Here is a 27,155-nt window from a genome sequence, read left to right on the forward strand (position 1 = left end):
TAGACATGGACAAAGAAGATGCATTGATATGCTTTGAAGAACATATCCGGGCTTTAGAAAAAGAAGAGGAAGAAGAAAAACAGAAGAGTTTGTTACGAGAAAGGAGGCGGCAGCGTAAAAATAGAGAATCTTTTCAGGTTAGTATTTCACTTTTCCCATGCTGTGGAGATGACCCTAACATCTTGATGGCTGTATCAGCAAGGTGAAAGCTTTGGCAGCTTTCATACTGGAAAGCCTTCAGATATTTTCTCAACAGCAGACTCTGCTTTCTGAGATCCAGTCTGGCTCGAATACAGAAATTCATTCTCTGTAAGATGCACTTCTTGGGGTTTTGCCCTTTTTAAAAGTTCATGAGACAATTAAATGTAAAATAACCTTCAGTACTCTGGAGGGGATGCCATTTACTTCTGTAGTGACTAAGAGAAAAGCAGATAGAAGATATTAAAGAGCAGATGGTTTTTTTAAGCCATTTATAAAAGCCTAGTTAGTATATTCTAAATGTAAAGTTCTTATTTAGTAACCAGTGAGGTTACATAGTTTTGGAAGAATTTAATCATATTCATCTTTATGGACAAAATGAGGCCAGAGAGTTTAAATGAATTACCCAAAGTCACATAGATACTAAGGAGCTGAGCCAAGATCTGAACCCATGTCTTCTGACTCCAGAACCATGCACTTCACTTCCTCCTTATTACCGCACATGAAATAGTGGCTCATAGGTTGTTATTATCTCATGGAAAGGAACTGAGAACGTCAACTACTGGTACATAGTATTTTTCCCATTTCTCTATAATCTTCTAGAGTAATGTATACATGTATTGAGGGCAAACCTTGATGAAACTATCAGAAAGGAAGAGATTGGCATTTGAAAGTGATATTCTATAGCAGATCCTGTCTTCATGGTCACACAAGTATAGAGAATATATAAGATCCCACTTGTGATCTCTGGTAATTCCATTCACTGGTTTGTGCAGCCTGAATTAGAGTAATGCAACTACTTCACATGAACACTTAATCTTTCTTATCTGTGCTAATTGGCATCTGGTGGTATGAAAGTCTGTGACTATAGCAAAACTGATCTTTTGATTAATGTTAAGCAGTAATAAAATAGGAAGACATGACTGTCAAAACTGTTGTTCTCCACTATCAAATGCATAATCCAGATAAAAGAGGAGTTTGTAAGGAAGATGAGGTCTTTTGGACATTCCTTTTTCGCAGTTGACACTGCTGATTGCATCATTCCTTAGAATATTTCAGAGCCTTCAAAATGTAGTACATAATTGTTCAAGAATCTCTACCTAGGTGAAGGATGCCTGTTGTCTAGATTTGTTATGCATTTGGATGGCATACCTATAAAACTGGTCTGTCAGTACATATATTTTTGGAAAGACACTACAGATCAACAGAGAACATACTCAAAAATAAATAGAACAGATTGGATTGCCTGTGAGTTGTGCACTTCATTTTGTGACCCGAAACTTTTCCGAGGGGGGGAACAACTCAGACTTTTGGTGGCCCTTCTCATCAAAGCAAACCCCTCTACATGCACATATGATCACATTTGTGTCCCATGTTCTCTAACAAAATGTCTTCCCTATCACCTGTATTCTACATTTTCTCTCTGTCTGCTGGCTTCTTCCCTACTACCTATCAATAAGCCCATGTCTCTCATCCTCAATAAAACCCTCCCTTCATCCATCTCCACTAAGTCATCTTATATATCTTTCCTTCCCTTCATAGTTAAGTTATTTGAAAAATTCTTATAGTCAGTGTCTCCACTTTTTCTCCTCTCTTAACTCTATGGTCTGCTTCTAATCTCATTCATTTGAAATTGCTCTTTCCAAATTACTAATGATCTCTTAATTGCCAAATCCAATGGTTTTTTCTCAGTCCTTATCCTTTTTGTTTTCTCTGTATCCTTTGACACTGAAGCTCCCTTTTCTCTGGGCTTTTCTTTTTATTTTATACCATTCTATCCTGGTTCTCCTACTTAGCTGACTGCTCCTCAGTCTCTTTTGTTCTGTCTTTTAGGTCATGCTCATTAATAAGAGATGTTCTCAAAGGTTCTGTCCTGGGCTCTTTCCTTTTCTCCTGTACTATTGGTGATCTCATCAGCTCCCATAAATTCAGTTATTACTTGTACATATAGATGATTCTCAGATCTACTCATCTAATCTTAATTTCTTTCTTGACCTTCAGTCTTAAATCTTCAACTCCTCTTAATACCTTTTGAACGGGATGTCCCATAGATATTTTAAACTTAACATGTCCAAAATTGAACTTGTTAACCATTGCACTAATCTCTAACCTCTTCCTTCTTCCTAACTTTCCTATTACTATCTGGAGTAAGAGTCACTGGAATGAAGGGATGGACTTTGCCCTTTCATGGACCTATGAGAATTGTTTTTACATTCTTTGAAAACAATAAAATGTAAGCACCATTATTAGCTTACCAGCAGGACTTCTACTCTAGGGCACTACCATCCTCCCGGTCACCTAGAATTATAACCTAGATGGTGTCCTCAACTTTTCACTACTCTCACACGTTTCCCACCCCCCTCATATCTATTTTATTGACAAATCCTACCCTCACACATCTGATTTTTTTTTGCTTTTCTTTGTATTCCCAGCTCTTAACACAGTGCTTGGCACATAGTATATTCTTAATAAATGTTTGTTGATTTGACTTGGAGATACATGACTAAGTTATAAAATACCACAGTCTGTAAAGAACTCAAGGTGCAGGTCATCTATGGAGAGGTAAATAGTATGAGAAAGTGGGTAGCAGCATCAGTATTAGCAACATATAGGTACCAAAGAGAAGTGGCATACAAGTTAACTTTATAGAGATGTGTAACTGGAAACAGTTATTGAGGTTGAGAGCTATAATTGAGTCCTTACTGAACAGTTATCATGTGCAAAGGTCTGGTTAGTACAGGAATTTTGACAGTCTTTCACATTAGCAAATTCTTAAATACTAAAATTGTCTATGGTATCTCTTTGATTGGAAGTATTTTTTAAAATGGGAACTTAGCTGTTGAATATAACTTTGATATAAGTAGGCTGGGATGAGTATTTGTAGGGTTTTCTTGAGCACAATTTAAAATAACATGTGACTTTTATGTTTATATAGCTGATTTTTATCTAAATATGAATATTTTCAGATATTTTTAGATGAATTGCATGAACATGGACAGTTGCATTCTATGTCATCTTGGATGGAGTTATATCCAACAATTAGTTCTGATATTAGATTTACCAACATGCTTGGTCAGCCTGGTAAGGTTATTTTCCTTCCTAACTTACAATTTGATTGTGTGTGGAATGGACAGATGGGGGGAGGTCATTTTGAGTGGGAGATATTTTTTTTTCTAAATGAAAAAAGTAATTGCAGCTCTTTGGTTAGAGCTAGCTTTTGACTTCTCTAGTTTTTTCATTAGGATCAACTGCACTTGATCTTTTCAAGTTTTATGTTGAGGATCTAAAAGCACGTTATCATGATGAAAAGAAGATAATAAAAGACATCCTAAAGGTAAAGAGATGAGATGTGTTTCATTGAATGGCTTAACAATGGTAAACAGCTAACTGTATTTAAGGTCTCTCTGAATTTGGATTTTATGTTTTTCTCATATAAATGAGATATTTGTTTTATAGGATAAAGGATTTCTGGTTGAAGTAAATACTACCTTTGAAGATTTTGTTGCAGTAATCAGTTCAACTAAAAGATCAACAACATTAGATGCTGGAAACATCAAATTGGCTTTTAATAGTGTAAGTTACTGTCTTACCTTACAGAACTTTGTACTAATAAAATTAACATTTATGAAAATATGTTCAGTGAAGTAATATTTAGTTTTGATGTTATGAGTAAGGGACATCAGGTAGGATGACAGTTGTATTTTGCAAGGGAGAGAAATTGAAGCCCCTTGGAATATCATGTATCAACTAATGTTAAAACTGTATCAGTTAAAATTATTGTGATACTGTTTTGTTGTAATAGAATTCAGAATGTGTCAAAAATAATATGAATTTAAAACTGTATTTACTTGCTGCTATATCTACTGCTAAGAAGGAAATCTTCTCTTTAGTTGTTAGAAAAGGCAGAAGCCCGTGAACGGGAAAGAGAAAAGGAAGAGGCTCGTAAGATGAAACGAAAAGAGTCTGCATTCAAGAGTATGTTGAAACAAGCTGCTCCTCCGATAGAATTGGATGCAGTCTGGGAAGATGTATGTATTTATGCTTTCTTGTATTTGTACAATTCACTGTAGATATTTCATTAATAATATTGCCATGTATTGCAAAACCAATGTAAAAGGGTCCTTCAAGGGCCAATCTCCTCCTTTTTCACATAAGGATACTGAGGCCCATAAAGATCATAGGATCATAGATTAAAAGCTTAGCAAGAGCTCTTTTTCTGAGGTCAAATTGGTAGCGAGTGGCAGAGCCAGTATTTGAATATAAGTCCTCTGGCTTCTGGGTGCAGTGTTCTCTGTACTGTTTTCTGCTGTCAAAATATTCCTAATTCATTTTACTTTACTATTCTTTGTCTAATTGTGTAGTCTAAATAGAAGTTGAAGGTAGTTAGCTCAATTTAATGTGAGAAAAAAAGTATGGATTACTCATACTTTTAATATCACTTGTTTTACCTTAGGCTTTTGGGGGATTACTGGGACTGTCTTTTTTGAAGCATAAACATGGAAGTTGTAGAATGCTTTGCCTCTTTTTATTTTGAAAATTATGGATTCATTTATGTTTATTAATATCATTGTGGACTTTTCATATAGATTCGAGAAAGATTTGTAAAGGAACCAGCATTTGAAGACATCACTCTAGAGTCTGAAAGAAAAAGGATATTTAAGGATTTCATGCATGTGCTTGAGGTAATTTTAATCTAGTTATAGTAACTGTCTTTTATACCGTTGTTTATATGTTTGCTGCACAGAAGGGTTTTGTTTTAGTTTATTTAATATCTCTTTTGTTTTTAAACATTAAATCTATAGTTCAGTCCAAAAATTTAAGGTTATAGCACCATTTAGTTTCTTCATGTTAAATAGATTTATTTTATCAGTGCAAATAAAATATCCCCTCTGTTATCTGGCTTTGGGAAAGGAGATAGTCTGATTAACCCAGTTTAGATTTAAGTACTATCATCTCTTGCATAATATGTGAGGATCCTTCTTAAGTACCTTTTCATTGTAGAACACCTTCTTATCATTATTATTAGTCTTAATTAGTCTTTTTAAAAAAAATTTAAACACAAATTTTCAATCTGGTGGTCAGACGGCAGTGTCAACATAATTTAACAAAGTTATGGTCATTTTTCTTTTGCCAAAAATAAACCTAGAAGGAAATTAAAATCCTTCCCCAAAATGTCATCCAGGTAGTATTTCAGATGTTCATGAGAAATGATGGGTATATCAAAAAAAATTTTGATTAGAAGTAGAAAAAAAAAATAGAAAAAGTTCTGAAAGATGAGGTAGTTGGAAAGTACTTGTTAGGATAACACAATTATGCCCAACCACTTTCACATTGCACCTGGATCTCTTAGCTAAGAGAGTAAATTTAGACTGAATCTTTCTCTTGAGACTGTATGGGCAGTCAGCTTTTGCTTTTCATCATTTGCTCTAACTTCCTAGCTTGAAATTTAGTACTCAGTAGAAATGTTAATTTGCTATGTCGCTAATGATATAGAAATTTAAAAAAATTTATTCTTGAAATCTTCAGTATAAAACAATTTTGTTACATTAGTAATTAGACTTCACTGGATAAAAATTTCCTGGAAATGCCTATAAACAAATATTAAATAAAGTTATCAGTTTTTCTCTTTTCACTGATATTTCTCTACTCTGCATTTACTTTAAATGTTGACTGTTTTTCCCTGTTGTTATAATTATCCCTGTAATAATGTCTCCTGTCTACGACCAACTTAGCTAAATGCAGAATGGCTCATCACCAGCAGTTTGGCCACTGGATGAAGATTTAGGGGGAAGTGGGAAGTGGAGTCAAGAGCTTGACAGTCCAAATGATCCCATCTCACTCTCCCATGCTGGCTCCTTATCACTACATCAAGAGTATCTATTCCTTGGCCCCTTGCTGGTTTTCTTGAGTATTGGAAGATACCTGGCAGTAGGAGCTTGAGTCATGAGGCTGTGAAATGAGGAAGAAAACATGATGCTGTCTGTGCTATATGGTACAATTCAAGTGAGGCATGATAGAAAAGGGGAGTAGGGAGAGCATAGGGAAAATGGATTTGGGGGCTTTTTAATGTCTTGAGTAGCATCAGAGGAATTCTTCTGATTTAGCCTTCTGCCTTTTTAATATTAAAAGACAAGTTTGGTTTACCTTAGGCAGAATATGATTTAAGAGGCAAGGTGATAGCCTCCTTTTGGTTCCCCAGCAGCTTTGCAGGGGTTTTGAATTACAGAGCCCTTCATTTCATAGTTGGAGGAAAAAAGAATTGAAAATATTTGGGAGGATTGACACACTGGTATTTATCAACTTATAGAAGATACCTGATTCATTCTGGTTTTGCAAGGTGGTTCAAAAAGTAAGAAGACCACTGTTGTGTATTTAAAGAGGGAGTGGGGGATAACATGGCAGGTAGTAGAAAAGAAAAAGAAAGAATATACCATAGTTTTCCCATTTTTGCCACTGGATAATCCTGCTATCGATCTTTATGTGGTGGAGAATTATGTATTTTGGGAGATCATTGGCATAGAAGCTTAGGGAACTAAATTAACCAGCATACGCTTGTTTAAATATGATCGTTGTCACTGTGCTTTTTAAGGAGTAGGGTGTTAATGTATTTCAGCATGTTAGAAAATCAGTTACCTAGACTACAGCAAATAATTCAACCTCATTTATGCCACTTCTCATCTGGACTAGGCTCCCTACTCCCTATTCTGTCATATTATAGATGTATACTTTTTAGACCATTGTTGGAGGGAGGTGTACAACCATTTGGATAGTATTAAAAATTTAACTTTGAAATTGCCTTGGCTAATAATGTATAAAATGGTTACTTATTAATGCCTATTTTGAGGACTTCTAGATATTTATTTAGATATGTTCGTCTGGCCCTTTCTCATACATACATCTGGTGGATCATTAGGAATGGGTACAAGGTGCTATCTAAAACAAATCTAATTCTTTGTTTTCCCCTTAAACTTTAGCATGAATGTCAGCATCATCATTCAAAGAACAAGAAACATTCTAAAAAATCTAAAAAACATCACAGGAAACGTTCACGTTCTCGATCGGTAAGATTCTTGTTCACAGAATATGACCATAAGTAGGTTTTTCTCAGAATTATTATGAATTTGCATCTTAAATGGTTTCTCTTAGGGCTCAGATTCAGATGATGATGACAGCCATTCAAAGAAAAAGAGGCAAAGGTCAGAATCCCGGTCTGCTTCAGAACGTTCTTCTAGTGCTGAGTCTGGTGAGCTTTTCTCTTAATCTTGTTAAACTGACTTGAACTTATGTTGCCTCGGAGTCTAACATTCTTTCTCCCTTATCTTTCTTAGAGAGAAGTTACAAGAAATCGAAAAAGCATAAGAAGAAAAGCAAGAAAAGGAGACACAAATCTGTAAGTTAGCCAGTCTTCATGTGGTGGCTCACCAATAGTCAAGCATTAAGTGCTAAGTCTTGATACAGAGAAAGTACAAAAATGACAAGGTGTAGTGGCACAAGCCTGTATAGTCCCTGCCACTGAGAAGGCTGAGGCTAGTGGATCACTTGAGTTCACGAGTTCTCAGCTGAACTAGGGCTAAAGCCAATTAGTTGTCCACACTAAGACTGGCACTAATGTGATGAGCCCCCAGAGAGGATAGACCACCAAGATAACTGAAGAGGGGACAAACCAGTCCAGGTTAGAAAAATAGAATGGATTAAAGTTTACTTGCTGATCAGTATTTGGATCAGGTCCATGGGTATTGACTTAATTTCCAGCCTAGGCAAAATATAGATCCATTCTCAAGAAAAATGGTTGTCTTTCCTTCATGGAGTGAACATTCCAGCATGGGCTTGGGGTAAGATGTAAGATATGTACATATTATAGGTATATGCAAGATACATACAGAGTAGTACTGTACTATTTGATGATCTTTCTGGTTCACTGTATTCCAGCACACAAAGCTCAGTTACAAAACCAAGTTTTACTACATTGTGTGAAATTTTGGGGCCCCACACTGTATGGTTGGAAATATATCCAACTGGTACAGCTTTATAATATTTATAATATTTAACAACTAATGTCTTCTAGGTGTTCCCTGTTATCACTTTTGAACCCACCTCATCACATTTTTAGTCCAGGATGACTTTCATTCTAGGTTCTGACTTGTGGAGTTTTTGATTCTACCCTGATTCCTTTCCTGTTTGTGCTCCAATTGCACCTCTTTTGGGTTTTAGCCCCTCCACTTTGCATTAGCCCATTTTCCATGTTCTTTGATTTTTCTGTCTGTGGTCGCCTTACATCTGTCCCTCAGACAACCTTATCTTAGTTCATAGAGTCGTAGGTTGGGAGATGGAAGTGATTAGAGAGTATTGACTCCAACCACCTTCGTTTTGCCGATAAAATAAGTTCTGATTGGTAGTGTCAGAGCCAGGAACTGAACCCAGGCCTTCCAAATTCAGTCTTCTTTCCACTACGTGAATCCCTTTTACACTATATTTATGAATTTCTAATATATACCCATAATAGCTCTCTTTAATTCATATTCACTTTTTGGGTAGGTGGAACAATCTGTCAGGCATTCCTGTACCTAATATGTGAGAAGATTTACCTGGCTGCTAAAGGCCTAACTAACATTTTATTATGAGAGGTAGAGAATATGACATGGTTATATGTTACAAAAGCAGAGCTTTAGGTAGCCACTTTAAAAAGTTTTATTGACAATCTTTTGTTTATATCATTATTTCCCCAATATATCTTTCCCTGGCTGAGAGGGCATCCATGAGAATAAAAATAAAAAGGTGAAAAAAGCAGTTTAATAAATAAATCAACACATCAGTTAAATCTGACCATATATGCAATCCTCCTGCAAAGGGAAGGGATTGCTTTCTCATAACTTTTCTTCAGGCTCAAGCTTGATTATTACAAGTACTTAGCACTTATTTTTGAGTTTTTTGTTTTTCCTATTATTTCTTGGTTTATTCTGTACCTTCTTATAAATTCATCATTTCTTATCCTGAGGTAGTTCATTACGTTCACACATTATAGTTTTTTTTAGCCATCTCTCAATTAATGGTCATTTACTTTGTTACCAGTTATTTGCAACTATAAACAATATTATATATATTTAACCTTCATTTTACCTTCTTGGGGTACACACCTAATAGTATATCAAGTCAAAGACTGGACATTTTTGTCACTTTCTTGGCATAATTCCACATTGTTTTCCAGAGTAATTAAATCATTTCACAGCTTCACCAGCAGTGCTTTTTAGAATGCCTGTCTTTCTACTTTCAGAGAAGCATTTCTTAATGATATTAGAATGCCATGTTCCTGCCGTGAGCCCTCCCGCAAAAGACAAATATCTCCTTATTAGTGGATCTAAGAGAACACTAACCTGCTATTTTGTACAAGATGTATCTTAAATGTTATCCCAATGAATAGTTTTTAAATAGTGATGCACTTTCTTAACAATTACGTGCCTTTTGTAGGATTCTCCAGAGTCTGATGCTGAACGAGAAAAGGATAAAAAAGAAAAAGAACGAGAAAATGAAAAAGATAGAACTAGGCAGAGATCAGAATCAAAACACAAATCACCTAAAAAGAAGACTGGAAAGGATTCTGTAAGTATTTTTTCATGTTACCTCAAGTGTATGTTTTCTCTTTACACAGATTTTTTATATACTTAATTAACTAATGTTTAGAGGCCAACCTTAGGCCAAGTATAACATCCTTAAGAAAAACCAAAGTCTCAGCTAATGTAGTGTCTCCTAAAAATGTTTTTCCATTATACATAAACATAAGGTTAGAATATTTGTAGGACTTATGAAGAAAATCTGTAGCACTGCAGGACTTATTCTAGTGAAGAATGAGGTACTATATTATGATTACAAAATCTTTCTTCAGAGCAAAAGACTGCTTGCTGTTCTTATCTGTAAAATTAAGTAGACACTTGAATTCTAGGGTGTTTCCTCTTTTGTGTCTTAGATGAGTGGAGGATAAGATTCAGAAAAGAGAAGTAGAATAGGAGACTCTCTGTTCACTTAGAGCCAAGTAAATGTCTCATAAGTTGAGATCTCTCTCAAAAGAAAGGACAGTGGAGCATCTCATATATAATCCAACCTATTTTTTTAAATCAATAGTTTTGTTTTTGTTTTTCCAGAAATTTCCAGTGTAGTTACTCTCCCTTTAAAAGCCCTCAGGTGATCTTCTATAGGAGCTTGGGGGGTGCAGTTAGGTGGCTCAGTGGATAAAGCACCAACCTTGGAGTCAGGAGGACCTGAGTTCAAATGTGGCCTCAGACACACAACACTCACTAGCTGTGTGACTCTGGGCAAGTCACTTAACCCCAGTTAGCTCACCTAAATAAATAAATAGATAAAGAAAGAAAGAAAGGAGGTAGGGAAAGAAAACTGATGAAACCTACAAAGAGCCAGAAGCTAATTCTAAAAGACAACAGGTGGAAGTCCCACCACAAACAACTGAAGAACTGCTTTCAGGTACCATGTGGAAGGTTACATAAAGTGATAATCCATCCATCTGGCAAGGAACCAGGTTTATATCAGGTTCTAAGACAAAGTCCTAATGCCTTTGGGGGTTTCTCTGGAGTTTTTCTTTGTATTTAAGACACAAAGTGGGATGGGGAGTTAAGCTGTGAAATTTGCTTTTGTATAAAGGATGTAAAACCCTTCTAAGCATTCTGATCACACTAAACATGGGGCTTTACATTGTTTCTGGAGAAATAACGTCTTAGAACTTTAATCAAGATGAAAAGCAAAATGAACTTTATGATATGCTTCCAAAAACAGGAAAAATAAGTGTGCGTACATACACATGAAAATGAATATTCAATAAATAATGATAGTGTAATTTATGCTTATTTTATGTGTGTGTCCTCTGATTAAGTCAAGTAGAACCTCTCTGGACCTTAGTTTTATGAAAGGTGAATGAGTTTGATTAGATAGCCATTAAGCTCTAGATTTCTGATCCTATAGTGTAAAAGTCTTTACCTAATAAATTAGGTTTTTGCATCATACTTTGGTTTTATTCATGGTAAAATCCGTTGAGTGGAACATAAGTGTTGTATAACTTGAGTGCACACATGATCCTAATGGATTGTGTATATTGTTTTCCTGTTTTTTTCCTCCGAAGCCACAAAGGAAGGTAAGTAGGTAATATGAACGTAAAAGTTTTATCCATCTTTATTGTGGGATAAAACTGTGATACCTTATAATAAATTTTCTTTTCAGCAAAGATTAACGGGTTTTTAAAATACCATGTAATTTTCATCTTAAGAAAAAATTTTATGTTATTTCAAGATTTTTTTAAAAATACTGTTAATTCTTGATGTCTTTCCAGGGTAATTGGGATACTTCTGGCAGTGAACTGAGTGAAGGGGAATTAGAAAAACGGAGAAGGACCCTCTTGGAACAACTGGATGATGATCAATAAATTAATTATACCAAATATATGTTTACAGTATAATTAAAAAAATGTCTAGTTCAGGACAGGGATTCTGATGTTTTAAATTCCATTGAAGCAACACTGGGTTTTAATTATATCACAGGAAGAAGTGCATTACGTAATGTTACAGTGGAGTTGACTTTAAATCTGCAAAAGAGAAGGAAATTCAAAACTGAACATGAAAACTTTTGATTCTGTATAGAGAATCATTTTCATATCATCACTCTGAAGCCCCTTTTTAGGGTACAGCAAAATAGATTAGAGATGGTGATTTATTGATTGTCCTTACTTTTGTGTTCTAAAGTCAATGCCACAAATATACATTTTTGAGGTAGTTTGAAATTTGCAGAAGTTGGATTTTGAAGATATAATGAAACCTTTTTTGATGCATAGTGGTACAAAAAAAGCACCAGCAACTGATCAAAATGCTTTTTTGTGCACTTCCTAACTGGTTTAACTGATGTGAATTTTTATGGTGAACTAAAAAAAAATAGGTGTTTTTTGATGGAAACCCTTAACTAAATAGTAGTGCTAATGGGCACTGCTGTAATTATAGCCACCATTGTTAATTTTAAGAGCATCTGGATGAATAAAACAGAAGGCTATTGTGAGGGCATTATTTGAACATCTGTTTTGAGGCGATGTTTAAAAAAGAAATTAACATCAAATCAGATTGTAAATTAATTTAAATATGTTGCCTTAAGGACCTACTAAAGAATGTGCCACCAAATTTTAAGTGACAGTTGCAATATCCTTGTCTAAAAAAAAAAATCAATGTTGACTTAAACATTTTCTTTAACAAAAGTTGTCTTGATTTAAAAAGAAATCAGATCTCTTTCCGTCTTTCTCTCTCTCTCTTTTTTTTTAATATCCTCTGTCCAGTTTTTCATTGAGGAAAACTTTTCCCTACTCAGTGAGAAGTATTGACTTCTGTGGTACACATTCTAAAGCATTTCTGATTTGAATATTTTTGTACATTTTTATCGATTATTAAACCTTCTCTTCTAGCGTGTACTAGTATTTATTTCTACTTGAAATACGCTGTACAGCTCTAACAGAAATATGGATATTTTCTGATTCAGTTAAGCAACAATGTGGTGTATTTACTCTAAGCCCGTCGAAGTTTCTCTTAATAATTCATCTTCCTTTCCCATGTAGATTACTTTGCTTTTCTAATGATACTTATAAGAGTACTTATAAATAAATCAGTGCATATGAGGCCCCTTTATTTGTGCTTCAAACTAAAATGTTCATACGTAATATTTTTGTGAGAAATTGGTTTAAGTGACGCTAGAGGCATCATGTCATATGCTTGCTTCTAGAGGTTGGTTATTTGTCACTTGAAAGATAAAACTGGCTATAGCATATTTTTTTTGTTATCAAGGAGCACTTCTTGTCCGAGAGATTTTTTTCACATTAAATAAAGCATACCCCACATCTGGTGTTAATATTAAGACTATTAGGTACCCATCAGTCACTATTTTATCCATTAATTTTGATCATTTTGTAGACCCTTATTTTGAGTTCAATGTTAGCAAAAATTAGGAGATGATTTTACCCACCAAGTTCACCATCTTAAAAAGTTGAAAGTGGTTAGTGGTAATCAGGGAAATGTTTCTGTGACATCAGTTGCAATGTTATCCTACAGCAAAGCCATGAAAGCTTTGTGACTTCTCCCAACCTTTCTCCTCTCCAAATAGTCAATTTTTCTGCACTGCATTGAGATGATACTTGGCTCTGCAGAAGGTATGAGAATCAAACTGTATATGTATGAGAAAATGTGAAGCAATCAAATTGAGTTGCTTAAAGTTTTACTCTACTGTTGTATTTAGAACCAAAAAGAATTGTAAAAGCTTTGGCGGCAGGGGCTTATTTTTACTTTAGTTTACCTTCAGAGAAACTCCATTTGTGTTTATGGTATAAATATATATAAATATATATAGTTAATAGTACTAATCATGTCAAATGCTTATTTGACATGGAAGTAGAAGTGGGAAATCTTTAAGATAAGCTTATGATTTTGACAAAGGTAGCAATGTTTCACAAGGTAATTTAGAGTTTATGTAAAACATTTTGCTTTTATAATTTCCATGAATGAGGAAGATTTTTTTTTAAAGTAAATATTACTTTAAAAGTTTTGTCTTTATTTTTCCATTAAAAATAAAAAGCTGTATATATGTGTTTTAGCATGTTTTTATGTATCTTTCTGAATTTCTCAAGGATATTTTGCATCAACCTAACTCATTAAATCCCTGCTAGACAATCTGTATGGAATTTTCTAAAATGGGAACTGTTAAGTAACCTCAGTTTCTCTTTCCAGAGCTTATATCAGCCATGGAAATTATCTAAGGCTTAAAAATAATAGTTGTATGTAATTAAAATTAACATTCTGATTGAAAATACCCCGCTGCATCCAGCAACAATACACTGGAGCCTCACCAGAAATTATATAAGGCCCTGGGTAGACTCTAACTAGCCCTGAGGATAGTTAGACAAGCCAAAACTCAAGCCAGTTTTTGACCAATATGCTCAAACAGTGAAATTATGAATGTGGGAATTAAAGCTCTTCGATTTACTTTTGTAATCTTGCCTTTATGGGAATCTTGAATATTGATTCAACGGCTTAAATTTAATATAGGTCATTAAATACTGCATGTTTGTTTATTTGATCTACCTCTCTACTACAAAGAGGTAGCATTAATTTGTCCTCAAAACCACTAGTACATTTTATATTAGTTACTGACGTAAATATTGAAGCGTTTTTTGTTCTTCAGGGAAGTGACCCTCCCCTTTTGTCATTAAATTCAGTTTATTTATAAGAAAACTGAATAGGTTTGAGATGTGAGTTATATCATCTGGAAGCATAGTAAGACAATATTGCCATACAAGTAATCTGTTTAAGAAACATTTCATCTAAATTCATTTTATATGATTTAACAAACTCCTTCAAATTCTTAAATAAGCATGCCAGCGACTGAGGTTTGTAAAAGCTCTAGACAACGTTGCATTATATTTCTTAAAACAGCTGCAGATATGTGATTCTCTGCTCAGAATTTCTTAGCATTGAATAAAAAGACAGTAGCCCTCTTTAATTAAGCTGATTTAACCATTTTCCCTCTGAAAAGGATGCTCTGCCACTAGTTAGCTGTGTGACGTGCAAATCACTTTCTTCAGGCCTCAGGTTCCTCAACTATAAAATGGGGGTGGGGGTGGGGAAAAGCTGAACTTCCAATATTTTTAAAAGTTCCTTCCAGCTATTAAGATTCTGTGAGTTCTCAGTGCTGGCTAGGTAATTTTATAACAATATGAAAAGGGAAAAGTCTCTTCACATAGTGACTGAGTCTTGACTATTTTTAATGAACTTGATAAGAAAATACTTTTCTTAATCAAATGATGGAGGCAGGACTAAGTTTTGAATTATTTTAAAACAGGATTTTTAAAGTACATAATGTAAGAAAAATATGAATTATGTAAGTAAAGAAACAAGGTTTTGCAACAAAATAAAAGCAAGGTAGGATGAAGCACATTAATTCTTCCTGGTTTCAGCTTAATGTGGAAATTTTCACTTGCCTGAATATAAATATAAAGGCATAATTTTTCCCCCCACTAGGGATGCTTCACCAATACCAGCAATACATAAATATTAAAGTACATTCTAATATGTGTTTATCATGTTTATCATTCACTGGAATAGGTGACATTTCACATGTTTTGCAGAAGGGAAAAATCATACATTTTATGTGTTCAGAAAGTTAATATCCATCCTAACTATTAGTAATGCCTCTCATTTCAAACTATGATTAACCTAGTCTTTTTCAATAAAATAAACTTAGTTTGATTTGAATTTATTTACTTTAGCCATTGTGTTGGTTTCAGGAAGTGAAGTAAATCTTTTTCAGTATCTTCATCTAGCTTTCCGGCAACATAAAGGGTTGAAGGATTTTAAAACCATTAGTGCAGTAAACCATATTCATAAATGTTTAAAAACTTAAAACTTTACTCATGCCCATATATGCAGTACTGTACTACCTGAGTTAGGGGCATTGGCTTAAGATTATAGAGGTACATTTGAGGGAGATGATCTGCTTGCTGTACCATCTTTTTTGAACTGTTTAAAGTCAGTTAATGAGAATAAATGCTTGGCTCCTGCTCCCCTTGTATTTGGATAAAGAAGACAGCAGTGGGTTTGAAGCTTCATAAATGTGGCTTGGAATCTCTCAAAATACCTAGGTGATTTTTCTTTCATACTGCTTCATACCATAGAAATAGAGGTCAGATCATTTTTCTAGGTAGATGTTCTTGCAACAGGCCAGCCCAGGCAGGTCTCAAAATCCACCCAACAAAGATCAAGCATCAGAACTAGTCGAAGTTGATTTTTCCAAGACACCATTGAAGTGGAAAAAATCAGAACAAATTGGAAGTCTAAATGTGACTTGCCCAATTCACAAGGATATTTTACAGAATGTTTTGTTATCATCATCCTTTAACTACCTTCATTTTTCCACTTAATTTTCCCTGTATAGATATGGGATATTAGGCTATCAATAGAGTCCTTTTACATCCACAATCTTGTTTAAAAAGTGGTATTTTTGTCTTTTGTAATTCATAGGACCCAGTACAGTGCTGCATAAGCAATATAATTTTGGTGATGAATTGACTGCCAATGCCACAGCTGACTTGGTAAGGCAGAACCTGAGTTGGCTTTGTAGGGATCAGCCAAGCAGCCAGAATGACTTGGGTAGTTGCCCAGAGCTGCTAAACAGGACCAGATTCAATATGACCCTTTAAAAAGCAAACTGAGCCATTTCCTACTACCAGTTGTATCTACTTTCTGTTGTTCCCCGGGGATATGAATGTGATTGTTTAAACTTGTTTTGCAAAACCCCACTTTAGATAGGTGGTAGTCTCACCTGATTAAACTGAGGATTTGCTTTAAAGAAAAGGCTGAGTTAAATGGGAAAGAGTGGTTTCTATTTTCTGTGTTTGTAATTGCCAAATTTTCTGTTTATATTGTTCTGATGTAATTAATTTAAAAGCCTCATAGTTGTTAAATAAAATTAGACCTTTTGTAAATAAAAATAATTTATTAGAAAAAGGTATTGCAGCTTTTACTAAATAAAGTGGATATGCGTCTTTTTCTTTTCCCTCAAAGGCCTTCATAGATAGGCCTGTTGTGTCCTATCTACTGGTCACTGGTTATTTTGCACCTTTCCAGTGGATTTGTTTTTTTGTTAAGTGCAGCTATTCTAAAACGGAATGAACAAAGAGATCAACTGTGTTCCTGTAAATATTAGAACCTGATTAATGGGCCACTCCTTAAAGAAGACACTCAGGCCTAGAGTGCTAAAATAAATGGCAACCTGTGGGGAGCTGGGATTATTACCTCTCAATTTCATTTCTTCCACTAGACTGTGTGAAGTAAGTAGTGCTTCTTTGTGGTAATAAAGGCAAAAAGCTGACTTTAGTTGTTGGGATACTTCAAACAAGCAAGAATCAGATGCATGGCTAAACTTGACAAGAAGTAAAATTTAAGTATATTTTAGCTAGTGTTAAATGAATAGACTGGCATTATATACTATTGGAACTGTTTATAAATGTGTATCAAAATTTTGGTGACAGTTTAGTTGCCTCTGTAGGAATAGGTGAATTCCAGCCAAATTAACTGTGAAGCAAATTGTAATCATATTTCACCACCACCATCAGTAGGAAAATTGCAGGTGCCCTCCAATGGGGGGAAAAAATACACCAGTAGTGTAGGGTAAGGAGATGTCCCCAGGCAAATAGCATGTTCTTATTTGCTATGGTCAAGAAAAATGGGAAATAGGAAGGCCTAGTAGTGACTAGGAGAGGATCCCGGATCCTGCGTTTTTGCTTTATTTGTTTTTTAAAGCAGCAAACAGGGGCAGCTAGGTGGCACAGTGGATAGAGCACCGGCCCTGGATTCAGGAGGGCCTGAGTTCAACTTCGACCTCAGACACAGAACACTTACTAGCTGTGTGACCCTGGGCAAGTCACTTAACCCCATTGCCTAGCCAAAAAAAGAAGCAAACAGTGACTGTTACACCGTATCAGTATGCTGTAAACAGATTTGCCACTATATAGTTCAGCCTCTTCACAAGATGTTTGCCTTGAGGTTTCCTCTTTGCTATTTAGCCACTTGTCTCCCTGACTATAGGATTATCTGGCTCTACGCTTGCCACTTACCCTCCCTTGCCCACACCACCACCTTTCTTTCTGATTTAGTCATACTGCTCTTGTTTGGCAAAGTTTTATCTGAATTTTCCAGATGTGCTGTTTACCTAAGCAGCAAAATGGTATGTGATCTCAGACATTTTTCATGGAACAGTTTTTAAATATTACATCCTAGCTTAAAAAGTATGGACTGTGACCTTTCGAATTGCTCAGGCTCATCATTAGCCAAATACATTAATGTCTTCAAATCCTTTTCTTTTGAAGACTCTTTTTGTTCTCATCCAGCAACCTCTTCCATTTTGTCACATCCCTACCCCATTCTCCTTAACTCTTTGCCATGTGACTCTGTGCCCGTCTCACTGCACTACCAGAATTTCATCAAAGACCCCCTAACTGCCAGATCTAATGGTCTATTTCTACAGTTTAGAGCAATTCTCAATATACTGGATATTCTCTTGGTTTCAGAGGCATCAGACCGAATCCTGTTTTTACAGAACTACTCTGTGGACAACTCGTTCCTTTCCTGACATCCTAAAATGGATGTACCCAAGTTTTGTCCTTGGTTTATTTTTTCTCTTTTTCTTAATGGTGGTCTCAATCCCTCTCACAATTATCAGATTATCACAGGTGATATACATCCCTAATCTTTTTTGTTTCTGAGCTTCATTAACTTACAACTGCCCACTCAACATATCCACAACTGAACTCATGTTTCCCTTTCAACTTGCCTCTCCAGCTTCCCTGTTTCTATTGTTGGCACTACCATTTTCAGTCACCCAGCCTCAAAAATCAATTACCCCCTTGCTCCTTTCCCTCACCTCTGGCGTCTAGATCCCGTCTTCCACAACCTACTGACTTTATGTACATAACAGTACTCACACTGCCACTATCCCAATTTAGTTCCTTGGGTTTTTTTGCCTGAATTTTTTTGCCTTATTGTGCTAGCCCAGTTGGCCTCCCTAAGTCCAGTATTCCATCTTTCCCAGAGCTGCTAAAATCATCTTTTAAATTAATGCTCAGCTTTGATCATGTCACTGGACTCCAAAAAACCAATGGCTGGTTAGGAATAAAAATCTTCCTGAAATGCACTGCCTCTACATCTTTGCCTGTCAAAATCCTCTTCAAGAGTGTCACCTCTATAAAGCCTCTAATCTCATAGGTAAATGTGTTCTTTGCTCCTTCAGCATTCTTAAATTATTTGGCATTTCTTTTTCATAGCGTAATTTGTGTTATACTTACTAAATACATTATATCTATCCTCAGTAGAATGGAAAATCCCTGAAAGCAAAGGATTCATTTTTATCTTCTTATATTCCCAGCACCAAACACCTTACACTTAGAGGATTAATCAGGACTCATTGAAGTTTATAACATGATCAACTTCCTTTCTACTTTGTAACAGTTTCTAGGAATGAATTGCTTTTTGCTCCTAAGTTTTCCCACATGCACAAGACTTCTTTTGTCTTCCGTTTGAGAGAAGTAGGAAGGCAGGTGACGAAAGAATAGAATCAAAATCTTTAAATACAAAATATCACAAAAACCACAGTAGATAAGCAAGAGATTAGCAACATTCTATCTTAGCTATTTTCTCTATAAGCTATGGATAGCAGTTTGACATTGGAAGGGTGAGGGGACTTGGTGTAAAAGATGATGCTTAATGATAAGCACCCTGCCCCAATATTATGACCAAGAAAAAGCAATGCATTGCTGTATAGTAGTGTAAATAGTTTATTTGCTCATATGCCATGAACAGACCAGAAAAGTAACATGAACTGCTTTATAAAACACTTCTAATATTGCTAAGAAGCAGGCCCATTACAAGAAAAACAAAACAAAAAGAACATGCCAACATTACGGTCCATTCTAATTGTGAATAATAAATACATGTGATATGGAAATTTATTTGTATGTTAGCACTGAGTTTTAGAATACTTGTGTATCTGAATATAAGCCAATAATTTGATTCCATTTCATAGCTAAAATCATTGCTTCTTAGATACAGTATCCAATCAATGTCAGCAGACAGACACAATCTTGGCATGTTCTTTTGAGAGCATGTAGAATACACATTTCTGGAGATGTGCTAGAAGGTGGCAGTTTGAAATGAAACTTTCTGTAAATTGGTAAGCAAAAAAAATGGGACAACTTTGATCCCTCAACTGTCCTCATAGTTAAATATAAAAAACAAACTATAAGTTAAAATAACATTCAGATTGTATAGCACAGGCTGATGCAGTTTTTTAAACAATATTTACAATATTACCCAGAGGCTAAAGTGGGAATTAAAAGAGGTGTAAAAACCATAAAAAACGGCACCAATTTTGTAGCAAAATATCTGTACATTTAAAAACAGATTATCATATAACTACACATCATCCAAGGAAAATGAGACCTTCACCGGGGATTCACTTAAGCACAACATAAAAGAAAAGGAATTCAGTGGTTAAATACTATACAATAAATTTTACAATTAACATATTGATGAAATGCTACCAAGAAAGGTAAGCTGGAAGCAGAATTTATCTTCCAAAATGACAATTTTAGCTTCAGTCCAGGTCTTGACTTTGGACTAGATCAAGTGCCCTGCCCAAGAAGAAGCCAAGTAAAGCAATGGCTTGCCCTGTACCTACAGAGTGAGCTTGGCTTGCCTTTCATTCTCATTTTGCATATGCCCTTCCCTCACTTCATCCAAATATATATTTCCCAACAAATCAATCCCCAGTTTCCCCTAAAATATCCTGGGGAGGGATCATTAGACTAGCCTTTGGAATTTCTTTAGGTCCAGTGGTCAAATGCACCCCTCACCTCCATTTAAAAAAAAACAAAAACCTTAAATGCGATTGTCAAAGGAGAGCAATGCCTACTCAACTCAGCACTCTGCCGATGGAAGATGCAATCTGAATGCTCGTCAATGGGCCTAGAAAACTTCTTTCTGACAAGGCACATGACTATTCACTGTGCTCAGAACTGAACCATAATGGTCCCTGGAGATTCTAATACTGGTTACTGAGATGTTAATAGCTTAATGCTAATTAATAAATATACTTTGTGTTACCTATAAGCTGCCTCTCTCTGAAGAACACAGAATCATAAATGTGTCTTGCATGATATTCCCATGATTTTGTGTAGCACTGCAGTCTTACCCTTCAAACCATCCCTCATAGGGCATTTGCACAGAAAAAGTCATACATGAAAATGAAGACTGACTGGGTGAATCTTCATGTGTTAATAAAATCACATCCTCTTTATACTTCACCAGGGTTTGTCTGTGACTGGAAGAAAAAGTCTCTCTGAGAATAATAGCTTCCCTCACATAGCAACAAACCTTTTGATATATGACCTAGAAAGAATTGCTATTTGAAGTTCAAAATAAATTCCTTATTAGACAGTACAGAGACATATGTAAAAGCCAAAAGTGATCCACAGCAGATCTCACCCAAATATTTGTTATTTACAACCTGTCAAGAAACCAAAGTGGGCCATAAGACAATCATTAAGTTGCAGATGACAAAAAGAAGATAACGTGACATTTACATTTTGGTTAAAAACACTGAATAACATATTGGTGTAAAAAGATACCCAATCAAATCAAGTCCTATTGCTTTGATTAATTTGAGCAGGTACTTTCATCTTAGGCACTTGTTAACTACAGTTGAATGGAGAGCCCATCTTTTTTATTTTATTTTTGAAGTTCCTATGCAATTTTGAGGCCTCTTGGCCCTTTAGAATGTAACTGTTTTCAAGGCTGCATTAAAGGGTAGCCGGAAGAGTTCCCACAGACATGGTTATCACTGGAGTACACCCTCCACTTTACATATGCAGGCAGGTCTGGCTCACATGGTTATCTCAGCACCATTAACAGGGCGCAAATTCTGATCATCAAAGCGTCGCCGGACACTTCTCCTCACCGCATCGGCTCGTCTGTATGGCTGGTTTCTAAGATCTGTAAGAGGGAAAAAGCCAGTCAGAGGGAGGTGGTTCTTCATGCCATGTGTCTAGACAAAACAAAGTCCTGCTGGCAGCCAATCAAAGCAGCTTGTGTAGAAAGATTAGACAAAGAGCCATAAGCTCATTGAGCTTAAGTGAGGCCAATGACAAAATGAACGGTTTCTAGTTTTATACTGGCAGGTTGTGGGCTTTTGGGAGGGAAAAATTGTAGATTTCAGTCACTGGCTGGAAAGTCTAATTTTTATATTTTGAAATGTAGCAACAACTGGAAACAGTTGAAGCTTTAAATAAACAATCCTAGAAGCAGATAATCTGATTACAAGTCATTGTAATGAGGGTAAAGGTGACCAAAAAAGAAAAAGAAAAATGAATTACTTTTCCCCCTTAAGATTAGAGACAATGGCAGAGTTACTGGACACCTCAGCTTGTAAGCAGTCTCTCATGCATGTAGATATACTTGAGTTTCCCAAGTTACCAAAGATCACTGGACAAAGAAACTGCTCCCTATTCTGCGGGGCAGCTTCTGCTTGGAAAATGGTTGTTACATGATAGAATTTGATCTTTAAGGTTTGAAATCTGCCCCAACCCTAGATTCTACCCTTTCACAGGAGGAGGGATTCAAATTTCTTTAAGTTGATCAGCTCTGAAGCTTGATGAGGACCATATTTAACAAAATCTTAATTAACCAGAACCTTGGATTAAATTGAATTTTTCCTTTGTGCTTTATTTTAAAAGAATAAAAAGGCCAATGAGAAGAAAATAAACTCACATCAGCAATGTATTTTTGAAAAGCAACAATGGCCAAGTAATGGCCTAAGGCTAGTGCACATTCAGCCCAATGTGTTACTTCCTATAAGACAAAAGAACCTGTTTGCCTCAGTATCCTCATCTATAAAATGAAGATAATAATAGCTGTTACCTCCCAGGGCTGTTATGAGGATCAAATGAGATACTAATCATAAAGTGCTTAGCACCATACCTAGCACATATTAAGTACTTTGTAAATGTTGGCTATCATCATCATAATTATTGTTGTTACTATTATTAACTATACAGTAGTTATCCATGGCACCACAGTGTCTTCAATGGGCAAAGAAAGATTCCATTGTCTTTGTTGTATTATAATTAAGGCAGGAAATTCATATAAGAAAGATATTCAATAACAAAGTTTGATATCAAAAAAAGTTGGGAGAGATTGTCAGTCTTCAGTTACCCAGAAAAATCCAATTAATACCAACTAATACCAATATTCTGGTTAATCAGTGGTTTGCCACAGCTAATGATTTGCCAGCCATCAATGTTTATTTCTACCTATGTATATACAGTTCTGTGTCTTTCTATCAAAGTGGTTGGCCATTATAAGGCATGGTTATCAGGCTAAAGAAGAGGAATTTATGGGAGCATGCTCAGAAGTAGATGATGTGACAAAACAGGTTCTATGTCTAGGCTACCACCTTTGGACAGAGATGTGAATTAGGGGAATGAATGAAGTAGGTTTCAGACTAGTTGCTTTGCTCCTGTTGGTAACTTTCACTAATGGCTAATGTTGTTAGTTAAATACTAATTCTCCAAAGGAGAAAAAACAAAACTAGAAGAAAATATTAGAAGAAAACTTCACTGGGGCCATGGTATCCCATCACCTACCTCCTGTTTCCTGGGGTTATTCAGGCAATATGCACACAAACATACACACACACACACACACACACACACACACACACACACACAGCCCTGACCCTTTCCCACCCACCTACCCAGCCACCCTTTCTGCAAACTGGCCCTACTTTCATAGCCCCACAAGGACAGAAGCATATAGAATAAATTGTTTGCAAGCTTCATTGTGTGGAATGAGAATGGAAAGAGAGCCAACCCCTTTCTTTTGTCCAGCCTGGATCTAATCTTTGATGCCCAAACCACCCAAGTTCTCAGAAAACCTTGTGCCATAAAGGGTTGGAGGTGATTTCCCCAGTTGTGATCTTTTCTTAATTAACTGAAATTAAGAGGGAGATTGGGAGAGGAGAAAAATTCAGGAGCATAAAATAAGTGGCAGAGGAAAGTGGAACCCTGTACCCAAAGCAAGTGAAACCACCATCAAATACCCTCACACAAGCCACCATATTATAGAAGGTGCAACTGCCATAATAAGTATTTAAGTATAATAAAAGCAAAGGAGCGAATAAAGGCCACATCTTTAGAAAGTGAGATGGGATGACTTCTCATGAGATAGACTGTCCCCAGTATTACCCTCAGTTATATTAACAGTTATTGGTCTGGCATATATAGAGAGAGGAGGAAGCTAAGTAAAAAGTGATGCTTGCCAGCTCTGTGTATCCTCCACCACCGGTGTGCTAGAAGAAATCCTTACCCTCGAGTGAACATTTGGAAATTTAGTGATATTATTCTTCTTTAAGGCTAAACAGAAAAAAAAACAAAACAAAACACAAAATGATGGTTAAGTAAAAATGGGATGAAAATGAAGAGCAACTCAACTCAAAGTTTAAAAATCCCAGGCAGGTTAGCCAACAGAACAAGAGAGTGGAAGGTCACCACTATGAATTGGGGTTAGATAAAGCAAGAAAAGGGTGAGACGGTCTTCCCACCCCCCTTGATCTCTGACTACCCAATTCCAAGCTGCTTTGAAGATTGGCTCCAGGAAAATAATCCAACAAATTCACTTGACAGAGCAAACAGAGGCCAAGCAGATTAAAGTCCACAAAAGGATTAATAAGCACTGGTAAGTGAAGTTCACTACAGAGCAAGAACACCATCGTTTTTGGACCCACCCCGACCCCCACCGGTCACTTGTCGCTTCCTCAAAGACAAAATGGAAACACACATAAGACAGGTTAAAGTGCATTCTCCAAACAGTTAATACTGCCTAATACACATGTGCCCAGTTCCAAGTCCATTTAATTTTCTAGGGACTGTCACAATGCTGATTTTTTCTGGAATGCACTGGTAGTTCATTTACACCACCACTCCTACCACTGCCTTTTTCAATACTTCAAAAGAACAGTGATTTCATAGGTATGGATAAGTAACAATCAGAACTGGTATCTGCTGGGTACTTTGAAAATTTACAAAGCACTTCATGTATATTATCTCTCTTGATGTCTAATGTATCAACAAATTTAGAAATCAACTCCTTTGCACTTTTTGTAAACAGTTTTCATGAGTTACTATAGCCAAAAAATTTCACCACCCAATGGTTAGTTTTCTGGTGATGAGACCATGATTCCTAGTATGGTAACCCAAGAAATCACCATGAAGCTGATTTAGCAGAAGTATCTGGACGTGGCATGGGACCGGGCACAAATGATGGCATGATGAAACCAAGACATTTGTCGGATTCCCCTTCTTCTCAGGTCATTCTCACATGCACATGCTGGTTAGCCAGGCAAGACAGTACACACAACACTGATGAGGAAAGGTCTTGGATGATTCTCACAAGGCAATAAGGGAACCTGTATATTATTTCTGACGGTCCATGCATACTTCTAGTGGAGGGGGCTCATTTATTCCATGCTCTATCAGATCTACTACACAGAATTAAATATCTAAAGGCTGGGTGAGGTAGCCTAGGAAAGCAAGCAAACTGTCACAATTTAGAACTAGCCATGGCCCCTTTTGAAAGTGAGGAAAAAATAACATTTAATAACTCTGCAGCACTTTGCCTTCTAAATTACATATAACAAATATCTTCTTTTACTGCCAAAACATCCTTAATAAAGTGTGAAGGAACCCGCATTATTTCTCTTTTATTTAGGGGGAAAGTCAAACAGTGAAAAGTTAAATAATTGCCCCAAAGTTTTAAAAGGGGTTGGTTGAGTCAGCACTAAAATTAGACTTCCTGATTTGAAATTGTGTTCTTACAAACCTTCTAGCTCTCAGTGTTTCCATTTATAAAATGAGAATGCTAAACTAGAGGATTTTTAAGATGTGGCCTCTTCCATCTCTTATGACTCCGACAAACCACGATCTTGGCCTCCCCTTCCCCCACAAGGTACTTGACAATTTCAAAACTTGCTATTCCATGGCTCTGTCACACAGACCAGAGACATCTCCAGAATGTGAAGATGAAAAAGGTCATCATGAGGGTGGCGATGGGGATTTCAGAGGTGACTGAATACAAGTCCGTGCAACATGGCAACAACATGAAACAGAATTCCACATGGACATCAGATACATGCTATCCATTTACAATTCATCTGACCCGGTTTGATATCCACACAGATAGAGAAAATGGGTCAAAAATCTACAGCAACCTTTTAAGAGCATCAGGTGTGAAAAAGTAATAGTTTAGTAATGGAATTCCTCAGTGAGAACAGGTTCGCAGAAAAACCGAGAGCCACGCTTGGCCGTACGAGCTGTAAAGGGCACAGTCTTCAGCACTGCATGGAAAATAACAGCCAAACAAGACAAACAAAACAGAACAGAGTAAGAAGCAGAGATTGACTGCATCAGTTAGTGCTTTGTTAATGATCGGGGGAGGGGGGGCCAGGAGGACAGGGGATTACAAAGGGCCAGTGGTCAGCTACTTAGGGACTAGAAGATTTGCAAATCCTGACTTGGGATAAAGAGGTGGTTAAAAGGCAACTATTATAATCAGAGCATTAACAAAATCCTTTTGGCATTGCCTAACAAATAGGCATTCGACCTCTTCATTCTGGTGAATGACTGGTGCCACAGGTAAATCACAATTGCACGTCTGATTCATTTCACCAACTGTATGTATACTGTTTTAGAAAGGCAAACTGATAAAATGAAGGACCAGCAGGCTAGTGAACGTACTAAGTTACTGAATGTTGGAGCATAAATTATGATGTTCTTACAATAAAGAAAAATGTGCCCCCTCCCCATTTTAATTAATTAATCAGCAAGCAGTTACTTTACACCTACTGAACATCTATCAAACACAATACAAGACATTACCCTAGGTACTAGGGTTATGAAGACCAAAATGAAGCTGTTCCTATTGTCAGTGAGCTTACATTCTCTAAGATCAAGTTGTTCTTTCCCACAGTTCTGAGACAGAAAGGACCAAAGAGTTAAAGGGGGAAAAAAATCTGAGTTTTAAATTTTAGAGGTATCTATAGTGCTATTATTCAGTGAATGCATGACACCTCAGAGTTGCTTTAATTTTCATTTTCTAATTTTTATTAGTAATTTGGAGCATTTTTCTTATATGACTATGGAGTATTTTGATTTTTAACCATTTATCAATTGGAGACTAGCTCTTATTCTTCTGAATTTGAATCAGTTCCTTATACATCTCAGAAATGAAGCCATTATCAGAGAACCTTGCTGTAAAGATATTTTTCCCCTTCTAATTTTAGCTTCATTGGTTTTGTTTATGTAAAAGCTTTTTAATTCTAAGTAA

The 27,155-nt window shown here is 36.1% G+C and overlaps 2 protein-coding genes across 13 annotated transcripts in view; one reads left to right on the forward strand and one right to left on the reverse strand.

The window, feature by feature from the left end:
• Positions 1-12,863, forward strand: part of LOC114045868 (pre-mRNA-processing factor 40 homolog A) — a 57,259-nt gene extending 44,396 nt beyond the window's left edge. For 5 of the 9 annotated variants that reach the window (XM_027866036.1, XM_027866038.1, XM_027866043.1 and 2 more), the window contains 11 exons: positions 4-137; positions 3,165-3,279; positions 3,429-3,532; positions 3,655-3,771; positions 4,089-4,226; positions 4,785-4,880; positions 7,173-7,259; positions 7,345-7,441; positions 7,527-7,588; positions 9,664-9,795; positions 11,531-12,863. In XM_027866036.1, the coding sequence (XP_027721837.1) occupies positions 4-137; positions 3,165-3,279; positions 3,429-3,532; positions 3,655-3,771; positions 4,089-4,226; positions 4,785-4,880; positions 7,173-7,259; positions 7,345-7,441; positions 7,527-7,588; positions 9,664-9,795; positions 11,531-11,623 (1,175 nt within the window). In that variant the 3' untranslated portion in view covers positions 11,624-12,863. The remainder of the gene's footprint in view (positions 1-3; positions 138-3,164; positions 3,280-3,428; positions 3,533-3,654; positions 3,772-4,088; positions 4,227-4,784; positions 4,881-7,172; positions 7,260-7,344; positions 7,442-7,526; positions 7,589-9,663; positions 9,796-11,530) is intronic. The other 4 variants (XM_027866037.1, XM_027866039.1, XM_027866044.1 and 1 more) reach the window with 1 other exon arrangement.
• A 6,674-nt stretch (positions 12,864-19,537) lies between these two features.
• LOC114045696 (formin-like protein 2) overlaps positions 19,538-27,155 on the reverse strand; it is a 371,038-nt gene continuing 363,420 nt past the window's right edge. The window contains exons 26-27 of one of the 4 annotated variants that reach the window (XM_027865804.1): positions 24,141-24,187; positions 19,538-21,770 (exon numbers count right to left, since the gene is read on the reverse strand). In XM_027865804.1, the coding sequence (XP_027721605.1) occupies positions 21,732-21,770; positions 24,141-24,187 (86 nt within the window). In that variant the 3' untranslated portion in view covers positions 19,538-21,731. Of the gene's footprint in view, positions 21,771-24,093; positions 24,188-25,531; positions 26,167-27,155 lie in introns of those variants that run through there. The other 3 variants (XM_027865803.1, XM_027865802.1, XM_027865805.1) reach the window with 3 other exon arrangements.

The sequence above is a fragment of the Vombatus ursinus genome, unplaced genomic scaffold (genome assembly GCF_900497805.2).
Source record: "Vombatus ursinus unplaced genomic scaffold, bare-nosed wombat genome assembly UNPS02014779.1, whole genome shotgun sequence".
NCBI classification, from domain to species: domain Eukaryota; kingdom Metazoa; phylum Chordata; class Mammalia; order Diprotodontia; family Vombatidae; genus Vombatus; species Vombatus ursinus.